Below are 25,124 nucleotides of genomic sequence, written 5' to 3' on the forward strand. Positions count from 1 at the left end.
GAATGATAAGTGATAAGTGGTGATGATATGTGATAAGTAATGAGTGGTGATGATAAGTATGGAGCATGTGAATTAACTAATGAAGGAAATGCATGTGCAATGACAATGTGTTAGAATGGATGTGTGTTATGCATGGCATGATTGGGATTAGGAAAGGTTTTAAATGTCCTAAAACTAAAGAGAACAAGGTTCCAACACTTTGGTCTTCAATTAGGTCTTCAATTTCGTCCAACACTTTGGCTCCAACCATAAGCTATCCATCCTTAGCCCAAAAGTGCTCCAAAAGTCTCCAAAATGCATCTTTTTGCTCCTTTAGCCCTTTGGACCTATAAACACACGAAAATAGCTTAAAGTACTAAAATAACTAAAGAAACATAACGTAAATGCACGAGAACAAGCCATTTAAGTCGCATGAATATGCTCCTATCAACATGGCTACGTCACCTTCGTGTGACGGCCAGCACGCTCCGATCTCGGTCGGGGTGTGTCAGTTTGGTATCAGAGCCTAGGTTTGGCAGTCCTGTGTCCTTGTGAGTATTCTAATGATTTTGGTGTCTTCTGTCAGAATTATGCCTCCTCGTCGGGAACCACGTCGTACTTCCGAGTCTAACTTCCCCGATGTCGCTCAGTTGGGGGAAGTCTTCGCTACAGCCCTTCAGTCAGTGATGCGCCCTCCCCAGAGGACTCCTCTGGAGACTATGTATAATCTGAAGTTGGATAAGTTTAAGGGCAGTGAGGGGCATGAGAATGCAGAGCGCTGGCTAGAACACGTAGAGAAGACCTTCCGTGTATTGCATAACCAGGGAAATCTCCCTATGGAGAGGTGGGTCGAGACGACCACATGGTTCCTGGATACTGAGTCTGTAGCTTGGTGGGAGCAGGCGCTTCGTAGGTTGACTCCAGAGCAGAGGACGGATTGGAATGTTTTTACAGATTTGTTCAAAAGGAGGTATGTGCCCCCTGAGTACATCGATAGAAAGAAACAGGAGTTTACTGAACTGAAGCAGCGGAAGATGTCGGCGAATGAGTACTACCGCAAGTTTACGGATTTGTCTCGTTATCATCCTGATGTCGCTGGTAATCCGGCGGAGATGCTCCGTCTCTTCCGCCAAGGTACTAAGAAGAAATGGCGTTCGATGGCGACTGCTGTCCACAGCGGGACTTACCAGGACTTCTATGAGATATTGTTGAGGATCGAAGACTCTGAGAATATGTCGAGCGATAGTGATGAAGGGAAAGACGGCAATTCGAAGAAAGACGACAAAGGTAAAGGTCAGGCATCGCTCGGGCCCCGTCAGACTCAGAACTTCAAGAGGGGTGGTGCTAGCTCGAGTTCTTCGAGTGGTGGCTTCAGTGCCACTGGACAGGGTCGTGGAGGTAGATTTTCTGGTGGCGCTAGAGGCCAGAGGCAGGGCGATGGTGGGCGAGGCAGAGCGCCAGTTTGTCGCAGGTGTAACAACCGGCATTTCGGCGAGTGTAGACGTGGTAGCAGTGGTTGCTTCACGTGTGGACAGGTGGGACATAGAGCGGCGAATTGTCCCCAGGGCCAGCAGCAGCAGAAACCGCAGCAGACCTTTATGCCACCACCTGCACCACTTCAGCAGATCCAGGGTCGTAGTAGTTACGGCCAGGCGGGCCGAGGTGGTGCTTACCACTATCAGGGTGATGCTGTCCCTTATGCTCCGGGGCAGTATCAGTACCCTCAGGATCCTTATTCCCAGGGTGGCTATCCCCAGTATTCAGGCGGCTATGTGCCATATCCTCCAGCTCCAGCGGGTGGTTCTCAGTGGTATCAGGGAGGACAGTATCAACAGGGGGAGATTGCCACTAGCAGTGCAGGGTCTTCGAGACAGTCGGGTCAGCCCAGTCAGGGGCGTGGTGCTCAGGGACGCAGCGTTCAGGCGAGCAGAGGCCGCGGCGGGCGTCAGCAGGGACAGGGGCGTCTTCACAATATTTCTCTGCAGGACGCTCAGAACAACCCGGACTTGATTATGGGTACGTTGAACATTCTTGGTTGTTTTGCTAGAGTCTTAATTGATTGCGGAGCTACACATTCCGTAATTTCTCACACATTTGCTCAAGTGACGCAACCTCGCCCCACACCTCTAGGGTACGATTTAGAGTTCGCTATGCCTAGAGGAGAGAGATGTGTTGTAGATTGTGTGTACCCAGGGTGTCCAGTGATCGTAGAGGGTGTTGCTTTATCAGCCGATCTTATTCCGTTAGATATTGTGGATTTTGATGTGATTCTGGGCACGGATTGGTTGCACTTCTATCGTGCCAACATTGACTGTTACGGGAAAGTAGTTACGTTTCACCGACCTGGACTACCTGTGGTTACTTTCGTGGGTGAGCAGAGTGGGGTGAGACATGGTGTTATTTCGGCGCTGCGAGCGAAAAAGTTGTTATCTAAAGGTTGTCAGGGGTATCTGGCTCATGTGGTGCTAGATGAGGCTGTTACTAGCAGAGTTGAGGATGTGAGAGTGGTCAGGCACTTTCCTGACGTTTTTCCGGAGGATTTACCTGGTCTACCCCCAGATCGAGACGTAGAGTTCACCATTGAGTTACTTCCAGGTACTAATCCTATTTCTCTAACTCCATATCGTATGGCTCCCGCGGAGTTAAGGGAATTGAAAGTTCAACTGCAGGAGTTAGTGGATAAGGGATTTATTCAGCCTAGTACTTCGCCTTGGGGCGCTCCAGTTCTGTTTGTGAGGAAGAAGGATGGAACTTTGAGACTGTGCATCGACTACAGGCAACTGAATCGGGTGACGATTAAAAACCGTTATCCATTGCCTCGTATCGATGACTTGTTTGATCAGCTGAGAGGCGCTTGTGTATTTTCCAAGATAGACTTGAGGTCTGGTTACTATCAGCTGAAGATCAGTAGGGATGATGTCCCTAAGACGGCATTCAGAACTCGTTACGGTCATTACGAGTTTCTGGTTATGCCATTTGGGTTGACGAATGCACCAGCAGCCTTTATGGATTTGATGAACCGGGTGTTCCAACCTTACTTGGATAGATTTGTTATTGTCTTCATTGACGATATTCTGGTGTATTCTAAGTCGAAAGCGGAGCATGTTCGACATCTTACTTTGGTGTTGAAGAGGTTGAGGGAACACCAGCTATATGTTAAGTTTAGCAAGTGCCAGTTTTGGTTAGATCAAGTTGCGTTTTTGGGGCACATCATTTCTGCTCAGGGTATTTTGGTGGACCCTCAGAAGGTTGCAGCTGTGGAGAGTTGGGAGCAACCGCGAACCGTCACCGAGGTGAGAAGTTTTCTCGGCTTGGAAGGGTATTATCGGAGATTCGTTAAGGATTTTTCGGTGGTTGCCTTGCCGTTGACAAGGTTAACGAGGAAGGATGTTAAATTTGAGTGGGATGATAGGTGTGAGCAGAGTTTCCAGCAGTTGAAGCATTGTCTCACTCATGCACCTGTTTTGGCACTCCCAGACGATAGTGGTGATTTTGAGGTTTACAGCGATGCTTCTTTGAATGGTCTGGGATGTGTATTGATGCAGCATGGTAGGGTGATTGCTTATGCCTCGCGGCAGTTGAAACCTCATGAGTCGAATTACCCTACACATGATTTGGAGTTGGCTGCTATCATCTTTGCGTTGAAATTGTGGAGACACTATCTTTACGGAGAGAAGTGCAGGATCTTTACAGATCATAAGAGTCTCCAGTATCTCTTTACTCAGAAGGAACTTAATCTTCGCCAGCGGAGGTGGTTGGAGTTGCTCAGCGATTACGATTGCACGATTGACTACCATCCTGGTCGTGCGAACGTAGTAGCTGATGCACTTAGCAGGAAGTCTCAGGGTCGCATTAATGCGTTGTACGCTAGTCGTATTCCTCTATTGGCGGACTTGCGTGCTACGGGAGTAAGGTTAGAAGCAGAAGACCGAGATGTGGCTCTACTTGCTAATTTTCAAGTTAGGCCAATACTTGTTGATCGGGTGCTTGAGATTCAGGTAGCTGATCAGGAGACTCAAGAACTTATTCAAGCTAGAGAGCAAGGAAGGAGGCGAGATCTCAGAGTTCGAGATTCGGATGGCATGTTAATGCTAGAGGGTAGAATGTTCGTGCCTAATAGTGGAGAATTGAAGAAAGAAATTCTCGATGAAGCACATATCTCGGCTTATGCCATGCATCCAGGAGCTACTAAAATGTATCATACCATTCGACCGTTTTATTATTGGCCGGGTATGAAGAGGGAGATAGCCGAGTATGTGAGCAGGTGTGCTGTTTGTCAGCAGGTTAAAGCGGAAAGAAAGAAGCCGTTTGGGTTGTTGCAGCCACTTCCCGTTCCAGAGTGGAAATGGGAAAATATCACCATGGATTTTGTGTACAAGTTGCCGCGTACACAAAATGGCTTTGACGGCATTTGGGTGATAGTTGATCGACTCACTAAGTCGGCTCATTTTATTCTAGTGAGAGAGAAGTATTCTTTGAGCCGTTTAGCGGAGTTGTTCATCTCGAAGGTTGTGAAGTACCATGGTGTCCCTGTGAGTATTGTCTCGGATCGTGATCCACGTTTCACATCGAAGTTTTGGGTAGCTTTTCAAGAAGCTTTGGGCACGAGATTACTTTACAGTACGGCGTATCATCCACAGACGGACGGTCAGTCAGAGAGAACAATTCAGACCTTGGAGGATATGCTGCGAGCTTCGGTGTTGCAGTTTGGTGATGCTTGGCACCAGCGGTTAGATTTGATGGAATTTGCTTACAACAATAGTTTTCATTCGAGCATTGGCATGGCGCCATTTGAGGCCTTGTATGGCAGAGCTTGTCGCACACCGTTGTGTTGGTCAGAGGTTGGAGAAAGAGTTTTAGTGGGTCCGGAGATTGTCGAGGAGACTACTCTGAATGTTCAGGTAATCAAGTCTAACTTGAAAGCAGCTCAGGACAGGCAGAAGAGTTTAGCGGATCGGCATGCTACAGACAGAACATATGAGGTCGGAGATTGGGTATTTCTGAAGCTTTCACCGTGGAGAGGTGTTGTGCGGTTCGGAAAGAAAGGGAAGTTGAGCCCCCGGTACATTGGACCATACGTGGTCACAGAACGAGTCGGTGAGGTAGCTTACAGGTTGGAGTTGCCTCCGGAGTTGGCTAGAGTGCATAACGTTTTTCACGTGTCTATGCTCCGACACTATGTTGCTGATCCATCTCACGTGATACCTCCTCAACCGTTAGAGATTAACCCAGATTTGACGTATGACGAGGAACCGGTGACGATCATCGATTGGAAAGAGAAGGTTCTGAGGAACAAGACGGTGAATTTAGTGAAGGTTTTATGGAGGAATCATTCAGTCGAAGAAGCTACGTGGGAGACAGAGGATCGGATGAGGGATTTGTACCCTCGATTGTTCTTTGACCACTAGGGGTTGCTGCTTTGTTGTTTTGAATTTCGGGACGAAATTCTATTAAGGTGGGAAGGTTGTGACATCCTGTCCCGGGATTATTAAAACGTACGTGTGAAATTACAATTTTGCCCCTAGTTCGATTTTGTCACGTTGTGGGTTGTTTGGTGTGTTGGGGCATGTGTTTGGAACCTTACACACTCCCACACACACACTGACACTGCTCTCTCTCTCTCTCCCTCTGTCTTCTCCCTGTCTCCCTCTCCCCCGAGCTCCCATTGCCACTGTACACGTACGGACACACACCAAGAACCATTATCCCGTAGCAGATCGAGGAAACCAAGGGTGGAGTTGTGATCGTGAGGTCGAGGGGAACACGAATATACCCTTTTCAGGTAAGAACATCGACGTTTTCACGTCGATTTCTTAAACTCCGTTTTGGGTACTGTTCATGCAAAGTTTATACATTGAGTTTTTGGACTTTTGAAGCTTGTAGATGTGTTGGTGAGGTTCCCAGGAGCTTGGGAGTGGCTCGTTGGTTGAATTTGGACGTTGGAATCCTCGGTTGTGGAGTTGGCTGGTTTTGGAAAGCTTGCACAGGTATAATCTAGTGAGTTTTAGACCTTAAAACGTGTAGGGTTGTGTTCTACTAGTTTAGGGCTTTAATTTGGTGCAAGAAACGTGGAAAAAGGTGAAAAAACGAGAGAGTTATAGCGATTTGCAGGTTTTCCGGCGACGGCGCCGGCGTCGGGGACTGGCCGGAGAAGAAGCAGGAATATTCCGTTAAGTTTAACGGAATATTCCTGACGGCAGGGGTTAAGTTTGACGGAATATTCCGTCAGTTTGACGGAATATTCCTGACGGCGTCTGTTGACTCCGTCAGTGTGCCTGGCACGTGGCCGCGCGTGGGGGCGCGTGGGTTCGTGCCTGTCCTGGCGCGTGGGGGCGCGTGCGGGGTCCAAAAATTATTTTAAAAATATGGTTGTGATCCTGAGGTTGTGTAGAGCACGTTGGTATATTCATTTGTCCATTTTGAGTAATGTATGAGAAGTTTTTACGAGAATTGGGTTATGTGCTTTAAAGTTAACGTTTTTATAGTTGTTTCGCATTTAGGTGACACGTACCCCGAGGACGAGCGTGGTCACGCGAGGCAGGGGGGCTACGACCCTTCCACGTATCAGTGAGTGGGCTTTTGTTTTCCGTATATACCTATATACATTTATATTCCCAGAAATTGATTTAAAAAGGGTTATTTGCCTTATGCCATGCTTGTTATTATTATCGTTTATGCATCATTGCACGCATTAGTAGTGGCATACATATATATATGCATATTGGGTGCTGTGGACGCACAGGTAAGTGCCAGGTAAGTGGTATTCGCATTTACTTTCAGCAGTTGTTTGAGATGTTTAGAGAGCTCATAACCTGCACCCCCGGTGTTAGTGCTCCCGCCCTGGGCAGGGCACAGGCCTTCACGTGATGTTCACCTCCCGCACCTTATGCTCAGCTTGGATCCAAGCTAGGTGCACAGGCCTGTCGTACAGACCACATTAGGTGGTTCCGACTCGTAGGTGACCCGCGATTATTCGCCCAGGCTTCACGTGATCGTAGCACTTATTTACACCCAGTCCTGTCGTACAGACCACTTTAGGTGGTTCCGACTCGTGGTCAGGTTCAGATATTGAGATTGAGATTAGAGCTCTATATGCAGCCGTACAGGTCACGTTAGGTGACTCCGGCTGCCAGATTACACGATGTTGATATGATTATACCTGAGCACTTGCATATCTTTATGAGATGTCGGCATGGCATATTATCGAGCATATGGCATATATTTGAGCATGCTTAACACATTTACTATGCGTATATATATTTTATGGGAAGTATACAGGTTTTACGGCGAGGGGTTAGAATGTATTTTGCTAAATGATTTTCAAAGAGCTTTGTTTTTGCCCACTCACGCTTTTGTTTTTGCGCCCCTCCAGGTTCTAGTTGCTTAGCCGTTGCGGTGGTTTCCCCAGAGGGTTTTTCGGCGTTTCTGACAGACACTCACCATTGTAGGGTCGCCTTCGAGCGTACCACTATTGTCGTTTCATTTGGACTGCTATAGACCTGCTCTGAATTATTGTTTCACTTGTATTAGCACTTATTCTAGGACTTTGTATGCTAGTTTTAATTATTCGTACCTTTATATTACTACTTTATTAGCTTCCGCACGTGCACATGGCTACGTCACCTTCGTGTGACGGCCAGCACGCTCCGATCTCGGTCGGGGTGTGTCACACTATCCCCCGTGTATTCTTCTTCCTCTCTTGCGTTTTTCTTATTCGTTCTTCCCATTTACAAACCCTCCCCATGTGTGCTCTCTTGCACCTTTCTTATTTGTTCTTCCAACTTCATTTGTTCCTTCTTCACAACAGTAAGTTTTCCTTACTTGTAATATTTTTATTTTCTCCTCTTATGTTTAATTTTTATTTACAATTTATTTTTGTAGGGAATTTATTTGAGCTGGTTAAGTACATAAAGAATTGATCGACGACGGAATTCTTCCATAATTCAGAATTTTATCACTAAATTCTTTCATTTTTAAATTGTATGATACACAAGTTTATTTATTTAAAAATTCTAATTTAAGTACTTAGATAAATTTCTACTATTTTTGTTAAATTAATAAATATTTAGTCAAATTATTTAATTTTGTCACTTGAATTGTTATGAGAAAATGGAAATGAATAATATTTATAAGCATTTATGTTAAATTAACAATATTCAATATAACATGGACTTATAATATTTAGTAATATAAGAATAATTATGTTAAATTAATAATTAGAATTTATTTATACTTTCATTAAGTATAACATAAGATTTTGTGGTATCCACTAGTGTAAATATTTTAAATTGAAGATCGAGTTTATTCATTGTATTCATATAGGGTTAAGGAGCGTACCTGCAAAAAATCATCAAAATCGGAGTTAAAATCACCGTTAAATCGTGATTTTTCGTTAATAACCGTCGAAAAGTTTTGTCCTGTTACTTGATCTCAGAATGTTTGGTTTTTTCCATTTTTGGTGTATGCGATCTTGAAGCATATATAAACAAGTCTGATGGTTGGATCGTTGAAATTAGTTTCGTAGAATGCATATCCCATAAAAACAATAGATTCACTAACACTTAGAATTTATTTATACTTTCATTAAGTATAACATAAGATCTTGTGGTATCCACTAGTGTAAATATTTTAAATTGAAGATCAAATTCATTCATTGTATTCATATAGGGTCAAGGAGTGTAGGTGTAAAAAATAATCAAAATCGGAGTTAAAATCACCGTTAAATCGTGATTTTTTGTTTATAACCATTGAAAAGTTTTGTCCCGTTACTTGATCTCTGAATGTTTGTTTTTTGTAATCTTTTGGAATATGCGATCTCGAAGCATATATAAACAAGTTTGACGGTTAGATCGTTGAAATTAGTTTCGAAGGATGCGTATCCCATCAAAACGATATATTCACTAACACTTAAATCATGATTTTTCATTTTATAACCGTTGAAAAGTTTTGTCTCGTTACTTGATCTCTGATTTTTTTTTTTTTTTTTTGCGATTTTTTGCCAATGCGATTTCGAAGCATATACAAACAAGTTTGACGGTTGGATCATTGAAATTAGTTTCGTAGAATTCGTATCCCATCAAGTTCAATGGTGTGTGTGTGTGTGTGTGTGTGTGTATTTATTAAGTAGATTTAAATATATATATATATATATTTATTAAGTATATTTAAATTTATATATATATATGTAAATATATATTTATTAAGTAGATTTAAATTTATTTAAGTAGATTTAAATTAGTTTGGGGTCGAGTTGTGATGTTATTTAAGTGCGAATTGGTTAATAGTGAAAGTCCATGAAGAATGAAGACCCGATCAATATGGATTTATTATGGTGAATTTCAATCAATTGGGATTTAAAGAGGATCCTTTCATATTAGCATCACAAGCATTACAAGCATTTTACGTGGAGGACACAATTGAAAAAGTTTGGCACGTAGTTGTTCGAACCCAGCTGAGAGATTTGTTTGACGTATTAAAGGATAGTGGTGCAATTAATGATTATGCCATACCTAACTTGGATGATCGAATTCTTGATAATGAAAATTTCCATACAAGGGTTGGTGTGGAAAAGACTCATTTTCTTGAATCATTACCGTTGCCTACCAAGTTCGTTAATCATGCCAATGCCGACGACGAGCTAACAGATGATGACAGGGAATATATATATTAATTATTTTATGTATTGATTATACCATGTTTCAATTTGTGTGTGATGATATCTTATCATAAAATTATATTTCTGTTTTTTATTAAGTATTATATATAAGTTAAATTTTATTTATTAAAATATTATATGAGATAACATAACTGCTTATTTTTTAACTTTGGGTTAAATCTTTTTTTTTTATTGGCTTGTTTCCTGTTGCTTTTAGTTGACGGCATACGTCATCTGCATCGGTTTAAATGAAATATTTTGGGCGGGAATTTTCCCCTTTTTTTTGCACAGGCAAATGGTTTAGAAGAGCTTTTTCAGTACGTGTCAGAGTTGGCGTCGGTTTTAACCGATGCAACCTCTGATTATTTCGACGCCACATCTGACATGTCAGCCTCACGTCAGTTTTTACCAACGCAAACCTGCCTAATTTCGAGGCGCCTGCTACTCTGTCAGGGTCACATCTGTTTAAACCGACGTAAAACTGTCCCTATTTCGACGCCACGACTTTTCAGTCAAAAGTGTGTCAAGCTGCGTGTATCTAGGTTGTGTCAATGATAGTGTCGGTTTGAACCGATGTAAAGTTCAATTATTCCGATGCAAAGTTCAATTATTCCGACACTACTGCCAATTATTCCAACGCAAAGTTCAATTATTCAGATATAGTGTCAGTTTTGACCGACGTAACGTGTTCATATTTCGAAGCTAAGTTTTAATCCATATTCAAACCCTCTTCTTTCCCATTACTTCCGTGCTTCCATTTCTATCTTTCATTTCTGTCTCATTTACTCCCTTTTCTTCTCCCATTTCAGCCTTACTATTTCCCTCATTTCTGCCATACTCCTGCTCCTTCCACTAACTTGTGCTATGGATAATTCTAGTGAAGATCAACGTTATGACGAACTTCATTTGGAAGAGGAGGAGTTTGAAGTCGGTTCTTTTCTGAATTATTATTAAATTCAATTTTTGTTTTGTGTTTAAACTTATATTATGCTTAAATTGAAAATTTACATTGCTTTCCTGGTTTTTTTTTTTTTTTTTTTTTTTTTGTATTAATAAGGAACATCTCAATGGAGGCGTGGATCCTCAATTCCCAAATGGACGAAACAACTTTGTTCATTTGATTCTTCCAGAAAATGCATTAGTGATAATTCTAGTGCTTTTGCAAAATATATAGCAGGGGAGGTTAGAGACCACAGAAATCTCCCGTTGGTGAGTGATTGGCGTAAGATTAAGGAAGAAGATAAGGAAGTTTTCTGGAAGAGAATAAAGTTATAGATATTTTTATTATTACTTGAAAATAGAAGAACAAGTCAATGATAGTAATAATAATTGATTAGCTTGGTTTTTATTTATTTATTTGTTTATTTATTTATTTTTTATGGATGTAGGGAAATGTTTTTTTTTTGAAGATGCAGAAATAGTAAAAATGCCTATGATCTGCCATATGACGCTTAAGGTTGCAGAGCATGCGCACAAAGAGTTTAGAAATAAGTTAAAAAAAAAGTTTTATACTAACAAAGCAGCGGAGGTGCGCAGTCACCTTCTTCGCGAAGTGAATCCTGCACAGTGGGTTGCATTGGTAGCTTACTGGAATAGAGAAAAAACAAGGGTAATTGTTATGATTTATTTCGTTATCACTTTAAATTTGTCTAAAAACTTTGTGTTTTTTTTTCAGGTTGCTGAAAAAAATAAGATTAATAGACAAATGAAAACAATGAACCATACTACTGGAACCAAATCTTTTGCAAGAGTGTGGCAAGAATTTGTATGGATTGTACATTTTGAAGAAATGTTATTAGTTTTAAATAATCTATAGTTGTTAGAAATTTTATTTTTGATAAAGCGGAAGAAGCATGGGAAAGAGGCAGATCATGTAACCTTTTTTCATGAATGTCATACACGAAAAGATAAAAGTTAGATTGATGAAACTTCGGAGTGTATAGGTAATTGATTTTTTCGTGTTAGTGTTTTGTTGTTATTAATTTTTATTATCTATAGCTTATTTATCTGTTTTACGATTGTTTGAATTTTTATTTTTAAAAATTGTAATGCAAGGCAACAATGGAGAGCAGTCTACAAACTTTGATTGAGTCGAGACAAGAGGATAATGAAGAACTTAGGAATCGAGTTTATATTGATACAATGGGTCCTGAGACTCATAATAGAGTCAGAGGATATGGTCATGGGGTGACTCCTGATATGGTGTCCTATGCATCTTCTTCATCTTCTACATCAAATTCCTCTAGGAGGTCATCTAAGAGTTCAATGGCAGTGTTGATGACTCAAAATAATGAGTTGAGGATGAGGCAAGAAAATACTAATAAATGGATGGCGGACCTAGAGGTTAAGATGGAACAATCAAAGTAGCGGCAGAATCAGTTGATTGCGATGTTACTTCAAAGATTTCAGCCGCAACCACCAAATAGACTGAGAACCCAACAGTTAGTTTTTGTATATTATGTGGAATGTTAGATGTAAAATATTTGTATATTTTGGCACTATTTTTCTTGTTAATTATTTTTATTAATGTTTGTTTTGGCCTATACTTAAATTTATTATTTTGGTTAAACAATTTTTTTTAGTTACAATTAATTGGAAACGAGTGCAGATTTTCAAAATTTTTTATTATTATTAACAAAGGTGGTGTCGGTTAAGAGTGTTACTAGTTTGAATATTTTATTTATTTAATTGTTATCTGACGTCGGTTAAAGGATATTTTATTAGTTTATCTTATCATGATGTCGGATAAAACCGACATTAGGTTGGATATATATAGTTTATTTTATTAGTTCACGTCGCTTTTAACCGACACTAGGTTGAATTATACGACGCTTTAAACTGACGTCAGCTTGAGTGTCACTTTTAACTCACGCTGAGTAGTGGCAGATTAAGCATACAAAGCGACATTGAAGCCCTTTCGTGACGCTAGCATTAGTGTCCCTATTCCAATCCGACATTACATTGTTTTATGTCGGATTTTTGCCAAATTTCCAACAGAAATTGGATTTCTTGTCGGTTTTAGCTCTGCTGGGGATAGCCTGTATTGTAGTAGTGTATAAGTCGTTAGCCGAATGCTTCTTGTGGAATTCCCACATGTATTCTAAAGCTTCGCTGAGAAACAGTGGGTGGAGATTCCGTCGGACTTTGATTAATGGCTTTTGTGGGGGTAGTGGAGGAAGCTTGCTTTCGGTTTACTTCTGGAAGTGCTCGAGGTGAGCTTTCATCTCCCTAGGCCAAAGAAGTAGTTTAATTTGCTTTTCGGATTCCTCAATCGTGGTTTCAAAGTCATGATCGATCACTTTCTTTCCTTGAAGCAGCTCGGCCATGAGGGCCAGAGGTTGTCGGTCATCTTCATTATCCATCATTTCTTTCAGTTGCCATTTGGTGGTCAAGGTAGTTTGGGCTGCTCGTCAACGAGCCATACAGTCTATTCTTTAGCGCCGACGTTTTTGTGATTTGGACAACGCGATATATACATCGGTGGAGGAGTTGTAGGTATACCAATGTTGGTCACGTGGTTCAGATGGTTTAAAGGTGAGCTGGTTGGCTAATGAACCTGAGCTACCAGAGTTGCACACACAATACTCCTCATTGTAAAACGGCGCGTCAAAGTTAAGACATCGTCTGGCCGAAGATGGCTTGTTATCTTGTACTTGGAAGCTAAGCCTATCGAAAACTTTCTAGCGTTGGCTTGCACCAAGTACCTTTTGGGATGTTGCCGTAACTGTGGGCATCCATTGCGGTATTTCAGCCTGAAGTGGCTTTTCCTTCGACTCAGTTAAGATGACGTTTGCTTTGCACCGACTACATAAAAATATCGGCCTATCAGTTTCCTCTGTGCTAGAGTCTGACATTGACTCGACAATAGCTGGTCTTAAAAAATCTTTAGGTGGCTCATTTGAAAATAAATCAATCTTCAATCGCAGCCGAGAGTTTTGCTTAAAGATGAATTGCATTGGAATGAACTCGGCCTTCCCTTTTCCTTTATCCTTTGGTAGATGAGCATCTACCATGCTCACTGTCGTCGAAGGAAAAGGATCGACGTGAACGATCATATGTTTCTCGGGGAACTTAAGCTTACCATTGTCGATCCAGCTTTGGATGATGTCACGAAATATGACACAATTGTTTGTCGTATGTTTGTGGTGCTTACAATACGTTTTTCCTTTCAAATCTTCAGCCTTGGGAATATTATGCCCTGGCCAAAGTTTGACAATTTTCACAAGTAATAGCTAGTTGAAGATGGCGTCGGCCTTGGTGATGTCGAAAGTGTAGACTTTGGACTTTTTGACAGCAGCTTCCATAGAGGCCGAATAGGTTTTGGCATCGTTGGAGTTAACATGAGCCAATGGTTTGCATATGTATGGTTTTTTTATTACTATCTCGGCCGCGTCTATACTGGCATATTGGGACTCTTCTCCATCGGCCGATGCATAACTGACCGTAGAGTTCTTATAGATTGTTCCTCATGATAGGTATATCGAGATCTTCTCCTCTCGGAGCAAATAATCATATTGCTTGACATGTTGAGCCAGTTTGTACATATCTCGAAAATTTTCCCCTAAGAATTTCTTTTTGTACTCCACATCTAGGCCGTTTAGGGCAAGCTTAACGAACTCGACTTTAGGGAGAGGTACTCGGCACCAGTTTTTGGCCGACTTAAACCTCGTAAGGTATTTCGTTGACAACTCGTTAGAGGCTTGAGCATCCTGGCCAAAGAAGATACTGACACGTCCATCCCTGATTAATAGAATTGGTCATGAAATTTCTCAAATAGTTATTCCCAACTTTGGATGGAGTTGGGTGGGAGGTTGATATACCAGGCAAATGCTAAGCTGGTTAATGAGAAAATGAACAATCGTAGGTTATGGAAATCATTGTTAATGTCCCTACATTGAGCAGTGAATCGAGCCACGTGTTCTAATAATGACAGAGACGACTTTCTAGCGAAAATGCTGAAATCTGGGATCATGAACCCCTTGGGGTACTCAAAGGCAGGATATGGGTGAATGAATTTTGGAAACTTCGGCCCCTTTTTCAAGGCCGAATCAATCATTCTCTGAACTTCGACCATATCAACAGATGCTGTTTTTGCTCTTTGATCAAATCCGTTTGATCTGCTGGTTGGCCCGCCACTTTTTTCTAAGTCAATCATTTTGAGCCGTGCAGATCATGTATCAGCCTGTACTGTTGGCAATGGGTTATTCTTGAAAAGAAGCTGCCTGGAATGATCAGCAGATCCACCTTCGTGAGCTTTATTAACCAGGACTTCAAGCAACTTGTTGTGTATAGCGTTATTATCTCACATGTCTTTAAGTATGCTTTTCACCTCTTGGCTGAACATCTGCTCAAATTGCCAAGATTGTTTTTCAAGTCATCGTCAAAGAAACGACCTAGTTGGTAGGTTAAAGGCCTCACCACTATCCTTGTCACAATCCTCTATTAATCCTTCAACAAAAATGTTTTTTTGTTGTTTTAGTGGGGATTTATACATCACAGAGCTGACCGTCGAGACTAATTTCCTTTTCTCGGCGTGTCACACTTGTGGCTTTGAGTGTCACAGCAGCAGAAGGATTATGTGCCTGTAACAAGCCGTCTTGTCCTGGGTTCTAGATTGGAGGATTAATTTTCGATTTTCCCATGACTGTTTTCTTTTTTACTAACCGTGTCTCAATGGTCACAAACTTCGTAGCTTTAGCACTAGGTCCCATCGCGCGTGCCAAAATGTTAACCCTAAAAACTACCAAGCATACATGAAGGGCAGACCGAGTAAATAATGAGCTAACTACGTCATTCGGTTATGTGTGAGGCGTGCCAACTCGACGGCCAAGCTCGGTCGGGGAGTAAAATATGTTGATGTTGCGTTGAGCGCACTGCTGACTTCTTGATCTTGCGACTGCGACCGAGGAAGGAACACGTCTCGGCCTTTGGGCTCTAGAGCCTAAAGACAAGGCTGCTAGATCTGTGAAGTTCACAAATTGTTGGCTCTAGGTTCGGTCACAGTGATTATATTCGTGAGAGTATAAGCACGCCGAATTGGCACCAAACTATATGGACACAAATACTCGAAAGAGATGTATGTCTTGATGGTAAATGTGGTTTGGCCATCGAAATGCCGAACTTTAAAGTGTACTTGTGAATATCTAATCATAAAACAACTCGGCGTTCAACTTGCCGAGCCTAGTAACTTGTAACACCTCACTTCGCCGAGAAGGCTGATGAGACGACCTCTACCAACAAGGACTCAAAAATCCTCGTCGATCGAGACTTGGATAAATAACTAGTCAGTCTCGAAGCAGTGCTGTTTATCCAAACTAAAGGTGCTCCTTGATCGGCTAATTCTACGGCTCTAGTGCTGTTTATCCAAACTGAACATGTCGCCGATTGCCTTCACAGTGCTATTTATCCAAACTAAAGATGTGTTGGCGGGAAGAAAGGGGGAGAGGATAAAATCTCAAAGGTTGTTAAGAAGCTTTGTGTAGGCAATTTATGTGTTGAATTGGAGGGGCCTTGAATGATGCACTCCTTTCTCTATTTATAACAGCAAATCCCCTCATGACCAGGCTAGAAATGGACTAGGATTAGAACTCTTCAATCCAATTCGATCAGGTCTCGGCCAATCCTAATTCCTATAGGACTTTGAACCAAACTCTTTAAGAATCCATATTCATCCCCTAATTCTCAGCATCCTTAGCCTTAAGACTCCTTATTGCATTGGGATTTGACTAACTCACCCTTATCCAAACCAAACCTCTTCGTAATAGGATTCAGTTGACCTTGACTGGACGGTCCATAACAAGATTCTAGATAAATACTATTGTGCCAATAATGACTCTAAGTTCGGCCCAAAATAGCATTTTGGGCCCAAACATTTATAGTGAATTTTATGAAAATAACATTTCTCAAAAATGCTCTCCCTGGGATTGTGTTTGATCATGTAGGTAAGTAATTCCCAGCAAATTTTTTGTTTGTAAAGTTTGAATTTAGGCTTCATTTCGTGTCTAGGATTGTTTGAATTGTATAACTTATTAGATTGAATGAAGAGTTGAATAAAACTACCAGTTGAGGGTAGAATGATGGATTAGTCACGAAAAAAATTTATCCCTTGCAAACTTCTGCCTTCGCTTGGACACTTGGACAAAATAAACAAGTGGGCATCCATTTCTTGATTCAACAGTTATTGAATCTACTGAGTTATCCTATCGAAGCTGATCCTAGACACCCAATGAGGCAATAGGGTTTAGGCACATGTAGGATGTGACTTCAGTGCAATTGGGTTTGTGGTATAACACAGTTACCGGTGAATTCCGGCATGCCCTTTCGTAATTTTTGCCAAAGAAATGAAGTTGAAATCGAATCGTTGAAATGCCTTCACGCACTTTGATTTGTCGTCCTTCACTTGCCGAATATTAGAAATCCTAGACATACAAATGTAGACAAATATTCGCAGGCAATTAGACATGATGGTTTGTTACCTGAGAATTCATGAGATCGATTTGGCGAGTTTGAGCTGGCAGCACTCTTTCCGACCCTTTATTTGTTTAGCTACTAATTGATGCATGATCTCAACTTCGTTTAACCACCTAGCTGAGATCATGCATCAAGTTAGTAGCTCAACGCAGTTGAGCAGGCAGATCAGTCTGTCGATTGAGTTTGAGAATGAAGAACTTTCTGTCTCCAAATAGATGTTAATCCCGTAAATTGGATCGTAGACAACTAGTTCGAGGACTGAAGAACTTTTTAGTCTATAATAATTGGTATCCTACGACTTCAATTTGTTCGAACTCATTTCATCTTTGGGTACCATCAGCATTCTTCCTTTGGTGGTGGAAAGATCGCACCGGAAATAGCTATCTAACAATTCTTAAAATAAATCATATATTCAGTTTCAGTGATTCGGAATGCTTGCAACGGCCAAAAAATTCACCTTTTAACTCATGAGGCAGTGTGCCACATTCTACCCCCATTTAACCCATTCTCACCAACAACACCTGCACTTTGATAATTACACAAGTTAAAACCACATTTAAAACTATATTTACTTAATGCTAAGTACAAAACAAAATTAATTTGTTTTAATACAAAACAAAATTAAATTTTATGCTAATCTTTTCACGCGGCGGAAAAAAAGTAACATGAATATTATTTAAAAATTTGAAGGAAACCACCTGGTATTGGGTTTCCTTTTCCTAGTTAGAAAATAGAAAAGGCTTGGCTCCCAAGCAACCAGCAGTTCTACTCCGTGTAGGATTATGAAATCATTGCATTAGCAATTTATATATAGGCATAGGCAGAAGCCAACGAACCACAACAAACGATCATCTATTGCTTTCTTCTAAATTCTAACCCGAAAGACAACAATTATGGCACTTTCCAAGTCTCTCTTTGTTATTTGCTTACTGTTTACCGTCTCCTCCTCAGCCGCCACACAACCGCCATGCACGACCCATGTCTTCTCCAACAAGAAAACCTTCGCCGCATGCAGTACTCTGCCCGTTTTGAACTCGACGATCCACTGGAATTACTATCCGTCGACAGCCACGGTTGACATTGCATTCACACAATCTGTGGTGAGTGACTCGAGATGGGTTGCATGGGCCATAAACCCTACGTCTACTGGCATGGTCGGTTCACAAGCCATTGTCGCTTACAAAAGAACCGATGGAACTATGACGGTTTATTCTTCACCGATTAAAAGTTACGGTACTCATTTGGAACAAGGGAATGTAAGCTTCCCTTTGTACGATGTCTCCGCGGTTTATGAGAACAACGAATTCATCATCTTTGCGACCATAGGCCTTCCGAACAATGTCAGCGTTGTGCACCACGTCTGGCAGCAAGGACCCATGTTCGGGAACACCCCCGGAATGCACTCGCTTTCCGGACCCAATGTGCAATCTTTTGGAACCTTAGATTTTCTTTCCGGGAAAACTGAAACAAGCAAGGGAAGTACTTCAACGTGCCCCTTAAAATATGCGCATGGTATTATCAATACCATCAGTTGGGGCATACTTATGCCCATCGGCATAATCGTGGCAAGGTATCTCAAGACGGTTGAAGGGGCCGATCCGGCATGGTTTCATGCTCATAGAGGATGCCAAATGCTGGCTTTTCTTGGAGGGATTGCAGGGTGGGGAACTGGAATTTTTCTTGGTTCTAAATCTCCGGGGATTCAGTACAAAGGGCATAGATGCATCGGCATCACTCTGTTTGTCCTTGCCACGATTCAAGTAGCGGTAGCTCTTTGTTTGAGGCCAAAGAAGACAGACGAGAATAGGAAATATTGGAACTGGTTTCATTGGGTTGTGGGGTATGGAACAATCGTCCTAAGCATCACCAATATTTTCAAAGGATTTGACATATTGGAGCCGGCAAACAAGTGGAAATTTGCTTACATTGCCATCATCGGTACTTTGGGATGCATCGCTGCAATCCTAGAGCTACGAAAACTAGGCTCTTTCCTTTCGAGGTTTAGAAGCAGTCGAGCTGCAGGGCCAGAAATCGTCGAGAGTACTCAAACAATAGTGTAACTATATACTTTTATTTGTAATTCATTGGTTGAATTTTTTTGTAATTTGACACTTAAAATTAGACAGATGGTTTCTGTTACACGTATGCACTTTTATATCAGTATTTTTGTTACATTTCATTAGCAATTTACATTTTTTTGTCAGAGTCGTCAAACATCCAAAAAACTTGAGAAAATAAAAAAGTAAAAAACGTAGAAATCAGCCATAACCAGACGAAGTCATAATCCCCCACAAATATTAAGAAAGTATTGATCTTTGACGCCAACTCAATGAAAATTTCTGTCAAAATAAAACACGTGTAAGTTCGGAAAATCTGACCCAAATTGAACTACAAGGGGTCTTAAAATTCAAAAATTTGATAATGGAAAGAAGCTGGATTGTCATACGTGCCAAGAATGTCAACCAATTTGTCAATGTTGCCACTCTTTCTGGTATAGATTTGTTGCCGTTCTTTGTAATCTAAAGGAATACAGAAATACAACGCGATTCAGAGGCCGAATTGAACTGCAAGGATAATTCTGATTATATCTCAGCTGGTATACACCTCAGCATAAATTTTTTTTTCTTCCAAACACAAAAAGCATCCACGAAAACCATTCTACACGTCCAATTTCATTACACGATGACACAATGAAAACATGATACTCCTTCCCTGTTTCCACTCCTTTATTACTAGTTGAATGATCGAAAGCCACGTTGGGCAAGGCAGCTTTCAAACAAATAAGTTAATTAATCGATTGATTAATTAACTTGATGGAAGGAACTTGATTACGCAGGAAACGAGCAATTTCCTAGCTGCAGGGAACAAGAAAATAACTTCTGTCTTCGCTTTACTTATTCATTGGTAAAACTAATGTTCTTTGCAGGATGTTATGTTGCAGGAAAAGGCAGCAGCGGTACCAACCAACGAATTCGACAGCCCTTTTCTTCTATCATGCCTGCAGATATCCTTTCTCCTCCAAATATGATATCACGGTTTCAGCCATCTCGCCTGGGGAGACACAATCCCCACCCTTCTGCTGCAATACCATCTGCAAATCAATAAGTTGGACTCCAGTTTTAGAGATTAACATTGGACCAATAAAAACTAAGAAAACAGTAAACTGAAAACAAGGAAATACAGGACATGAATGACATAGGGAAAATTACAAGGTTGATTTCATTGTTTCCTGGTCCAGTATTAATAGAAGTTTAGCAAGGTGGTGTCTAGTGAAATGGTGCCAGTCAAGACCAAACTTTTACACCTCAGCGCGCTTTCATTTGGATCGTTCAACTATTCTGAATCTACACAGAAAATTGGGATTCCACAGGATGGCTCAATACATAAAATTCCTTACATGTTACAACTACTAAGATGGACGTAGATATAATTTCTTTTCAGACTGCAAAGCAGATCTTTAGAACTGCATACGCATATATCTATACCACCAAAGCCAATCACACTAGCATAATCATTCTTATTCTTCTCTTTGTCTGATGAGTAATTAATTCATTCAGAAAAATGCAAAACGAATGCTACCCTACACAGAAGCATGATTTTACGTACCTCGCACTTTAATGGTGGCTCATATGGATCATCAACCCCTGTAAAGCCTGCAGAATGCCAAAGAAATTATCCACTGCTCATTATTTGGTAAGACTGATTTCGCAGGGGTGGGGAAAGAAATACAACAACACAACAAAGCCTTTTCCCACTAGGTGGGGTCGGCTGTGGGGGGATGCAACACGAGGACTTCCCAGTACTACTCTCGCCTGGGACTCGACATAAGATGGGGATGCAACACCCACCCTAGTACTACTCTCGCCCAAACTCATTTAACTTCGGAGTTTGGACGGGATCCAGTGCATGGGAGCTAGTATGATCGCATCCTAAGGATTCGACATAAGATGGGGAAAGAAATAATGCAAAATTATAATTTGGTACTGGATTGGCTTTAAATGCAAATTCCTAGAAAATACTTTTAATTTTTCCAGCTCGTGCAAGCTTGTACAGTCCCTTTGGGTCCCTATTCTCACACACATGCAGCGGCACGTCCATGTACACCTGAGAATTGTGAGTTTTATCAGTTCATCAATCATCACTGGCAAGATAGAGCCTCTTGTCTTTTGTTTCATTTGGTGGTAATAAAACCAAATTGAATGAGTCAAATTTTTGGATTGAATTCATTGCTCATGTTAAAGACACCACATACCTCAATAAAATCTCCTTGGGGAAATAGTGCACGGCAGGCATCTCGGTCCTTTCTGTAGGGAGATATTAAGCTAGCAATACAAATGATGCCAGCATCCGCAAAGAGCTTAGCTACCTCGGCTTTTTTATTTTTACAATTAAATCAGTAAAAAGATAATAGAAAACAAAGGGAAAAGCCAATAATTTAACTACAAAAATACCCACCAATTCTTCGTATGTTTTCTGCACGATCTTCTGCTTTGAAACTAAGATCACGATTTAGACCGTGACGAACATTGTCACCATCAAGGATGTAGGTGAGCTTTCCTCTCATGTGCAAGCCTTGACTCAAAGCACATGCCACAGTGCTTTTTCCTAAATACAGAGATCAAGATATGATAATGTTGGTTATGAGATTGCGTAAACTATGCAGTGACAAATTGAACAGAAAGAATTACCGCAGTAAATAAAGATGTATCATAAAAGTCTTCCAATTGTGGAGAAAGTTAATGTGTTAAATTTCTTCTCTAATAGTTCTTGCTTTATATTGTGCCCCTGCAGTAAACACTCCGAAATGGCTAATAACTATTACAACAACAACAAAGCTTTTTCCCACTAAGTGGGGTCGGCTATATGAATCCTAAAACGCCATTGCGCTCGGTTCTGTGTGGCTAACAACTATTAGCTAAAACTAAAATTACAGGGTACTCCAATGTGTTACATATTATCAAAATAAAAGTAAAGGTATAATCAGCAATATTACAACTAAGAACCAGCACATATTGGTACTAAAGGAAAGCACACAGAAAGAGATTGTTAGCTAACAAGTCATCTCTTTCCATTCCATTGCGCGTGTTTGTGTGTTTGCATTCATGCGTGTGTTTGTGTATGAGAGAGGGCGAGATACATAATGCATTCATACTAGTTAATTTCTTTTTCATTATCCTCTTTTGATATATTTCTTTGAAAGGGAAAGCTGAGGTCAAATAATGTCACCACCTTTCATGTAGGTATCATTATGCATAATGCCAGAAGGGTTATATACCATATCGGCATGATTACTTCTACGCAAGTTTAACTACAAGTCACAGATTCCCATAATATGCACAACAGAAAACCACCAAATCTTACAAACTTCAGAACTATGAAAATAACATAATAAATTTTTTATAAGAATAACTACATAAGAAAAGAGTTGAAACTTTGTGGGCATATGCAGATAACAAAAATTGCTTCTGAGACGCCAATTAGCATTTGGTATAGCAAAAGTGAATAGAAACAAACCTGAACCACTTAGACCAGTAATCCATATGACACAGCCTTTCTGCTTAAGCAATTGTTGCCTATCAAGTTTCTCCACCGAGCACTTATGCCACACAATGTTTGCCGAGTTATCCATGGTTGACATCTGGTGCAAATTTCTACCTAATTAGATGGTTGGTTTAAATTAGAACCGTAAATCCATCCATATAAAACAGTATGTAATCTTACAACATTCTAGAACAATAGTTTAATGCCAATAAATTTCATTAAAGTTTCAACGATATATAAAATCACTAAATTCTGCAAACAGCCTTCCATAATCTAAACCATGGATCCTTATCAAGTGTCATTTACAGAACTGGGAAAAAAATGAACAAAGAGAAAAACACCTCAAACAGGTATGAACATCCTTTGAGGCTCAAAACAAGTACAAAATTCAATGTATCGTGTTCAATTCAAGGCCGACTGATAAAAAAACTGCAAGAATTCCACAATCAGCTAACTGAATTACGTCTAGACCGAAAAATAAATAAGCAGGCAAACAAAGAAGCAAGGTTCATATGGTTACTGAATCATCAACCTCCTAGGAATCACTTGAAATGCTTCAATTCAGCTTGAAAATGGCGGCTGGCAGCACCGATCAGAGTTTAACAGCATGAATGTTGTGTACAGGAGAAAAAGATACGGAGAGCGGTTGACCACATAGCAAAGTGGCAAAGAAGAGAGTAAAAAGAATGAGTCGACTCCAGAACCAATCATTTAGTACTGATTTGGTATTGATGCGTTTTTATTAAAAGAATTGGTATAATAAAAAAGTTGAGCTCAAAAAGGTGTTTGATAAATTCTTAAAAACAGTTTATTTTCACAGTTTTGAATAAAAAAAAAACCTGAAAACGTGAAGCAGTAAAAATGAGCTTATCCTTACATCACAGCAAAAAAAAAAAAAATTTCCAATAACAACGATACCAAACCAACTCTTACTACTAATACAAAACCAGTTTTCTTTTTCCGTGGGAAACAAAAAAATTAAAATGTCAATTTTTTATTACATGGGAATCCAACTTTAGAGTTTACTTTTCTCCCCCATTCCATTACGATTTCCACCCAAAGATGTATACATACATACATAAAAATATATAGATAATCGTATATATTCTCACAATATTACCAAAGACCTTATATTTGAAAAGGGTTAACAAAATTACTAAACATGTTAAATTTTGATTTGTAATTCACGAAAGCAAAGAACTTTATTTCCAATGACATCAAATCAAATTAAATTTTAAAAAAAACAGAGAAATCTTGAAATTAAAGGGGAGCAGCGAGTGCAGTACCAGAAATGGCGGGGTAATCATTCCTCAAAGAAACTGTCGGGTCCTCCATTGCCTTGATAGGGCGCAAAAGCCTGGATCCAATCGCAGCGCCGGCCTTTTTCACCTTCGAAACCCCCAGCTTCGCCGCCGTCAACGACGGCGCCACCGCCACCAACGGTCCAGATTCAATGTCCCGCGGGGGGCCGCAAATCGACGGTTTCAATAACTTCACCAAACTCATCAATTACCAAGAAAATGCGAGAGATCACAATCAATGGATCAATTAGGGAAAATTTGGGTTTTAATATAATTTTAATTTTAGTGGTTTTGCAAAATTAGAGAGACGTGGAGGGCAGACATGGAGAGCGAGGTGGACTGGTTGCGGCGCGAGAGGAGGTGGTTGGTCGATTGAATACGTTTTCTTGAGACGACAATCAATGGCTCTGCTTCCATTTCTTTCTCGCCTTCTCTCTTTCTTCTTCTTTCTCTCTGCTACTTGTAGACTTGCAGAGGAGAGAGATCTTCAGAATCCAGTAGGAATGGCAACGGATCAGTTTGGAACGGAAATATTATATTCATCTCATCCCGTATTATTCATAACCATACCCAATGAATAACGGATTTTCCATCGCTTAATGGGTATATCTATTTTCGTTAATACAAAAAATATATTCGTCCAATTTACACATAATAATATAGTAAATATTAATTTCGTCATTAAATATTTGATGTATAAAATGATTTAATTAATGGATTTTGTGGAACATAAAAATTAAAGCTAAACATTGATAATATTGGTTGATCTTTAATATCTCGCATAAATAGTATTAAATTCTCATAGATTTTGATTCATATCAAAACTTTTGAACTTTGTCACAAAATGTAACTCACACAATGCAATTTTTATATTCTCAAGATAATGGATTCAGTGAATAATGAGATACATATATATACATATAATTATATTATATATTATTCAGTTTGGATTCGGGTGGGAACCCCTATAACCATATCCAAAATTATAACCGAATAATATTCACCGTTTGTTCGCATACCCAAAATATACCCAAATTTTCATACCCGAATCCAATCCATTTGGACAGTTATTCACAGTTATCAGATTTAACGGTTAGAATTGTCATCCCTATAATCCAGCAACGATTATGGTGGGAAGGGAGTTTTGTCCCACGCGCTCTTATGAGCGTCATCCTACT

At 40.3% G+C, this 25,124-nt stretch overlaps 2 protein-coding genes and 1 pseudogene across 6 annotated transcripts; 2 read left to right on the forward strand and 1 right to left on the reverse strand.

Moving 5' to 3' along the window:
- The first annotated feature begins 569 nt into the window (after positions 1 to 569).
- On the forward strand, positions 570 to 6,550 carry LOC148698663 (uncharacterized). The gene is made up of 2 exons (XM_088677450.1): positions 570 to 1,995; positions 6,480 to 6,550. Exons 1-2 carry the CDS (start codon positions 570 to 572, stop codon positions 6,548 to 6,550), a joined length of 1,497 nt encoding a protein of 498 aa, XP_088533576.1.
- An 11,447-nt stretch (positions 6,551 to 17,997) lies between these two features.
- Positions 17,998 to 19,164, forward strand: LOC137747861 (cytochrome b561 and DOMON domain-containing protein At5g47530 pseudogene; annotated as a pseudogene).
- A 499-nt stretch (positions 19,165 to 19,663) lies between these two features.
- LOC137747137 (adenylyl-sulfate kinase 1, chloroplastic) lies at positions 19,664 to 24,523 on the reverse strand. Of its 5 annotated transcripts, none has more exons than XM_068487161.2 (7): positions 23,932 to 24,523; positions 22,619 to 22,759; positions 21,560 to 21,709; positions 21,357 to 21,475; positions 21,124 to 21,208; positions 20,711 to 20,757; positions 19,664 to 20,195 (listed from the first exon to the last, which is right to left on the reverse strand). In XM_068487161.2, the coding sequence occupies exons 1-7, from the start codon at positions 24,149 to 24,151 to the stop codon at positions 20,097 to 20,099; spliced, it is 861 nt and encodes a 286-aa protein (XP_068343262.2). In that variant the 5' UTR covers positions 24,152 to 24,523; the 3' UTR covers positions 19,664 to 20,096. The 5 variants fall into 5 exon arrangements, with proteins under 5 accessions (XP_068343262.2, XP_088541122.1, XP_088541126.1 ...); XM_088684996.1 differs by having other exon boundaries at positions 22,619 to 22,742; positions 23,932 to 24,485; XM_088685000.1 differs by lacking the exon at positions 23,932 to 24,523 and adding an exon at positions 23,166 to 23,338 and having other exon boundaries at positions 22,619 to 22,742.
- Positions 24,524 to 25,124: the final 601 nt, after the last annotated feature.

Source organism: Pyrus communis, chromosome 2 (assembly GCF_041283825.1).
Source record: "Pyrus communis isolate YQ-2024b chromosome 2, ASM4128382v1, whole genome shotgun sequence".
In the NCBI taxonomy this organism is placed as follows: Eukaryota; Viridiplantae; Streptophyta; class Magnoliopsida; order Rosales; family Rosaceae; genus Pyrus; species Pyrus communis.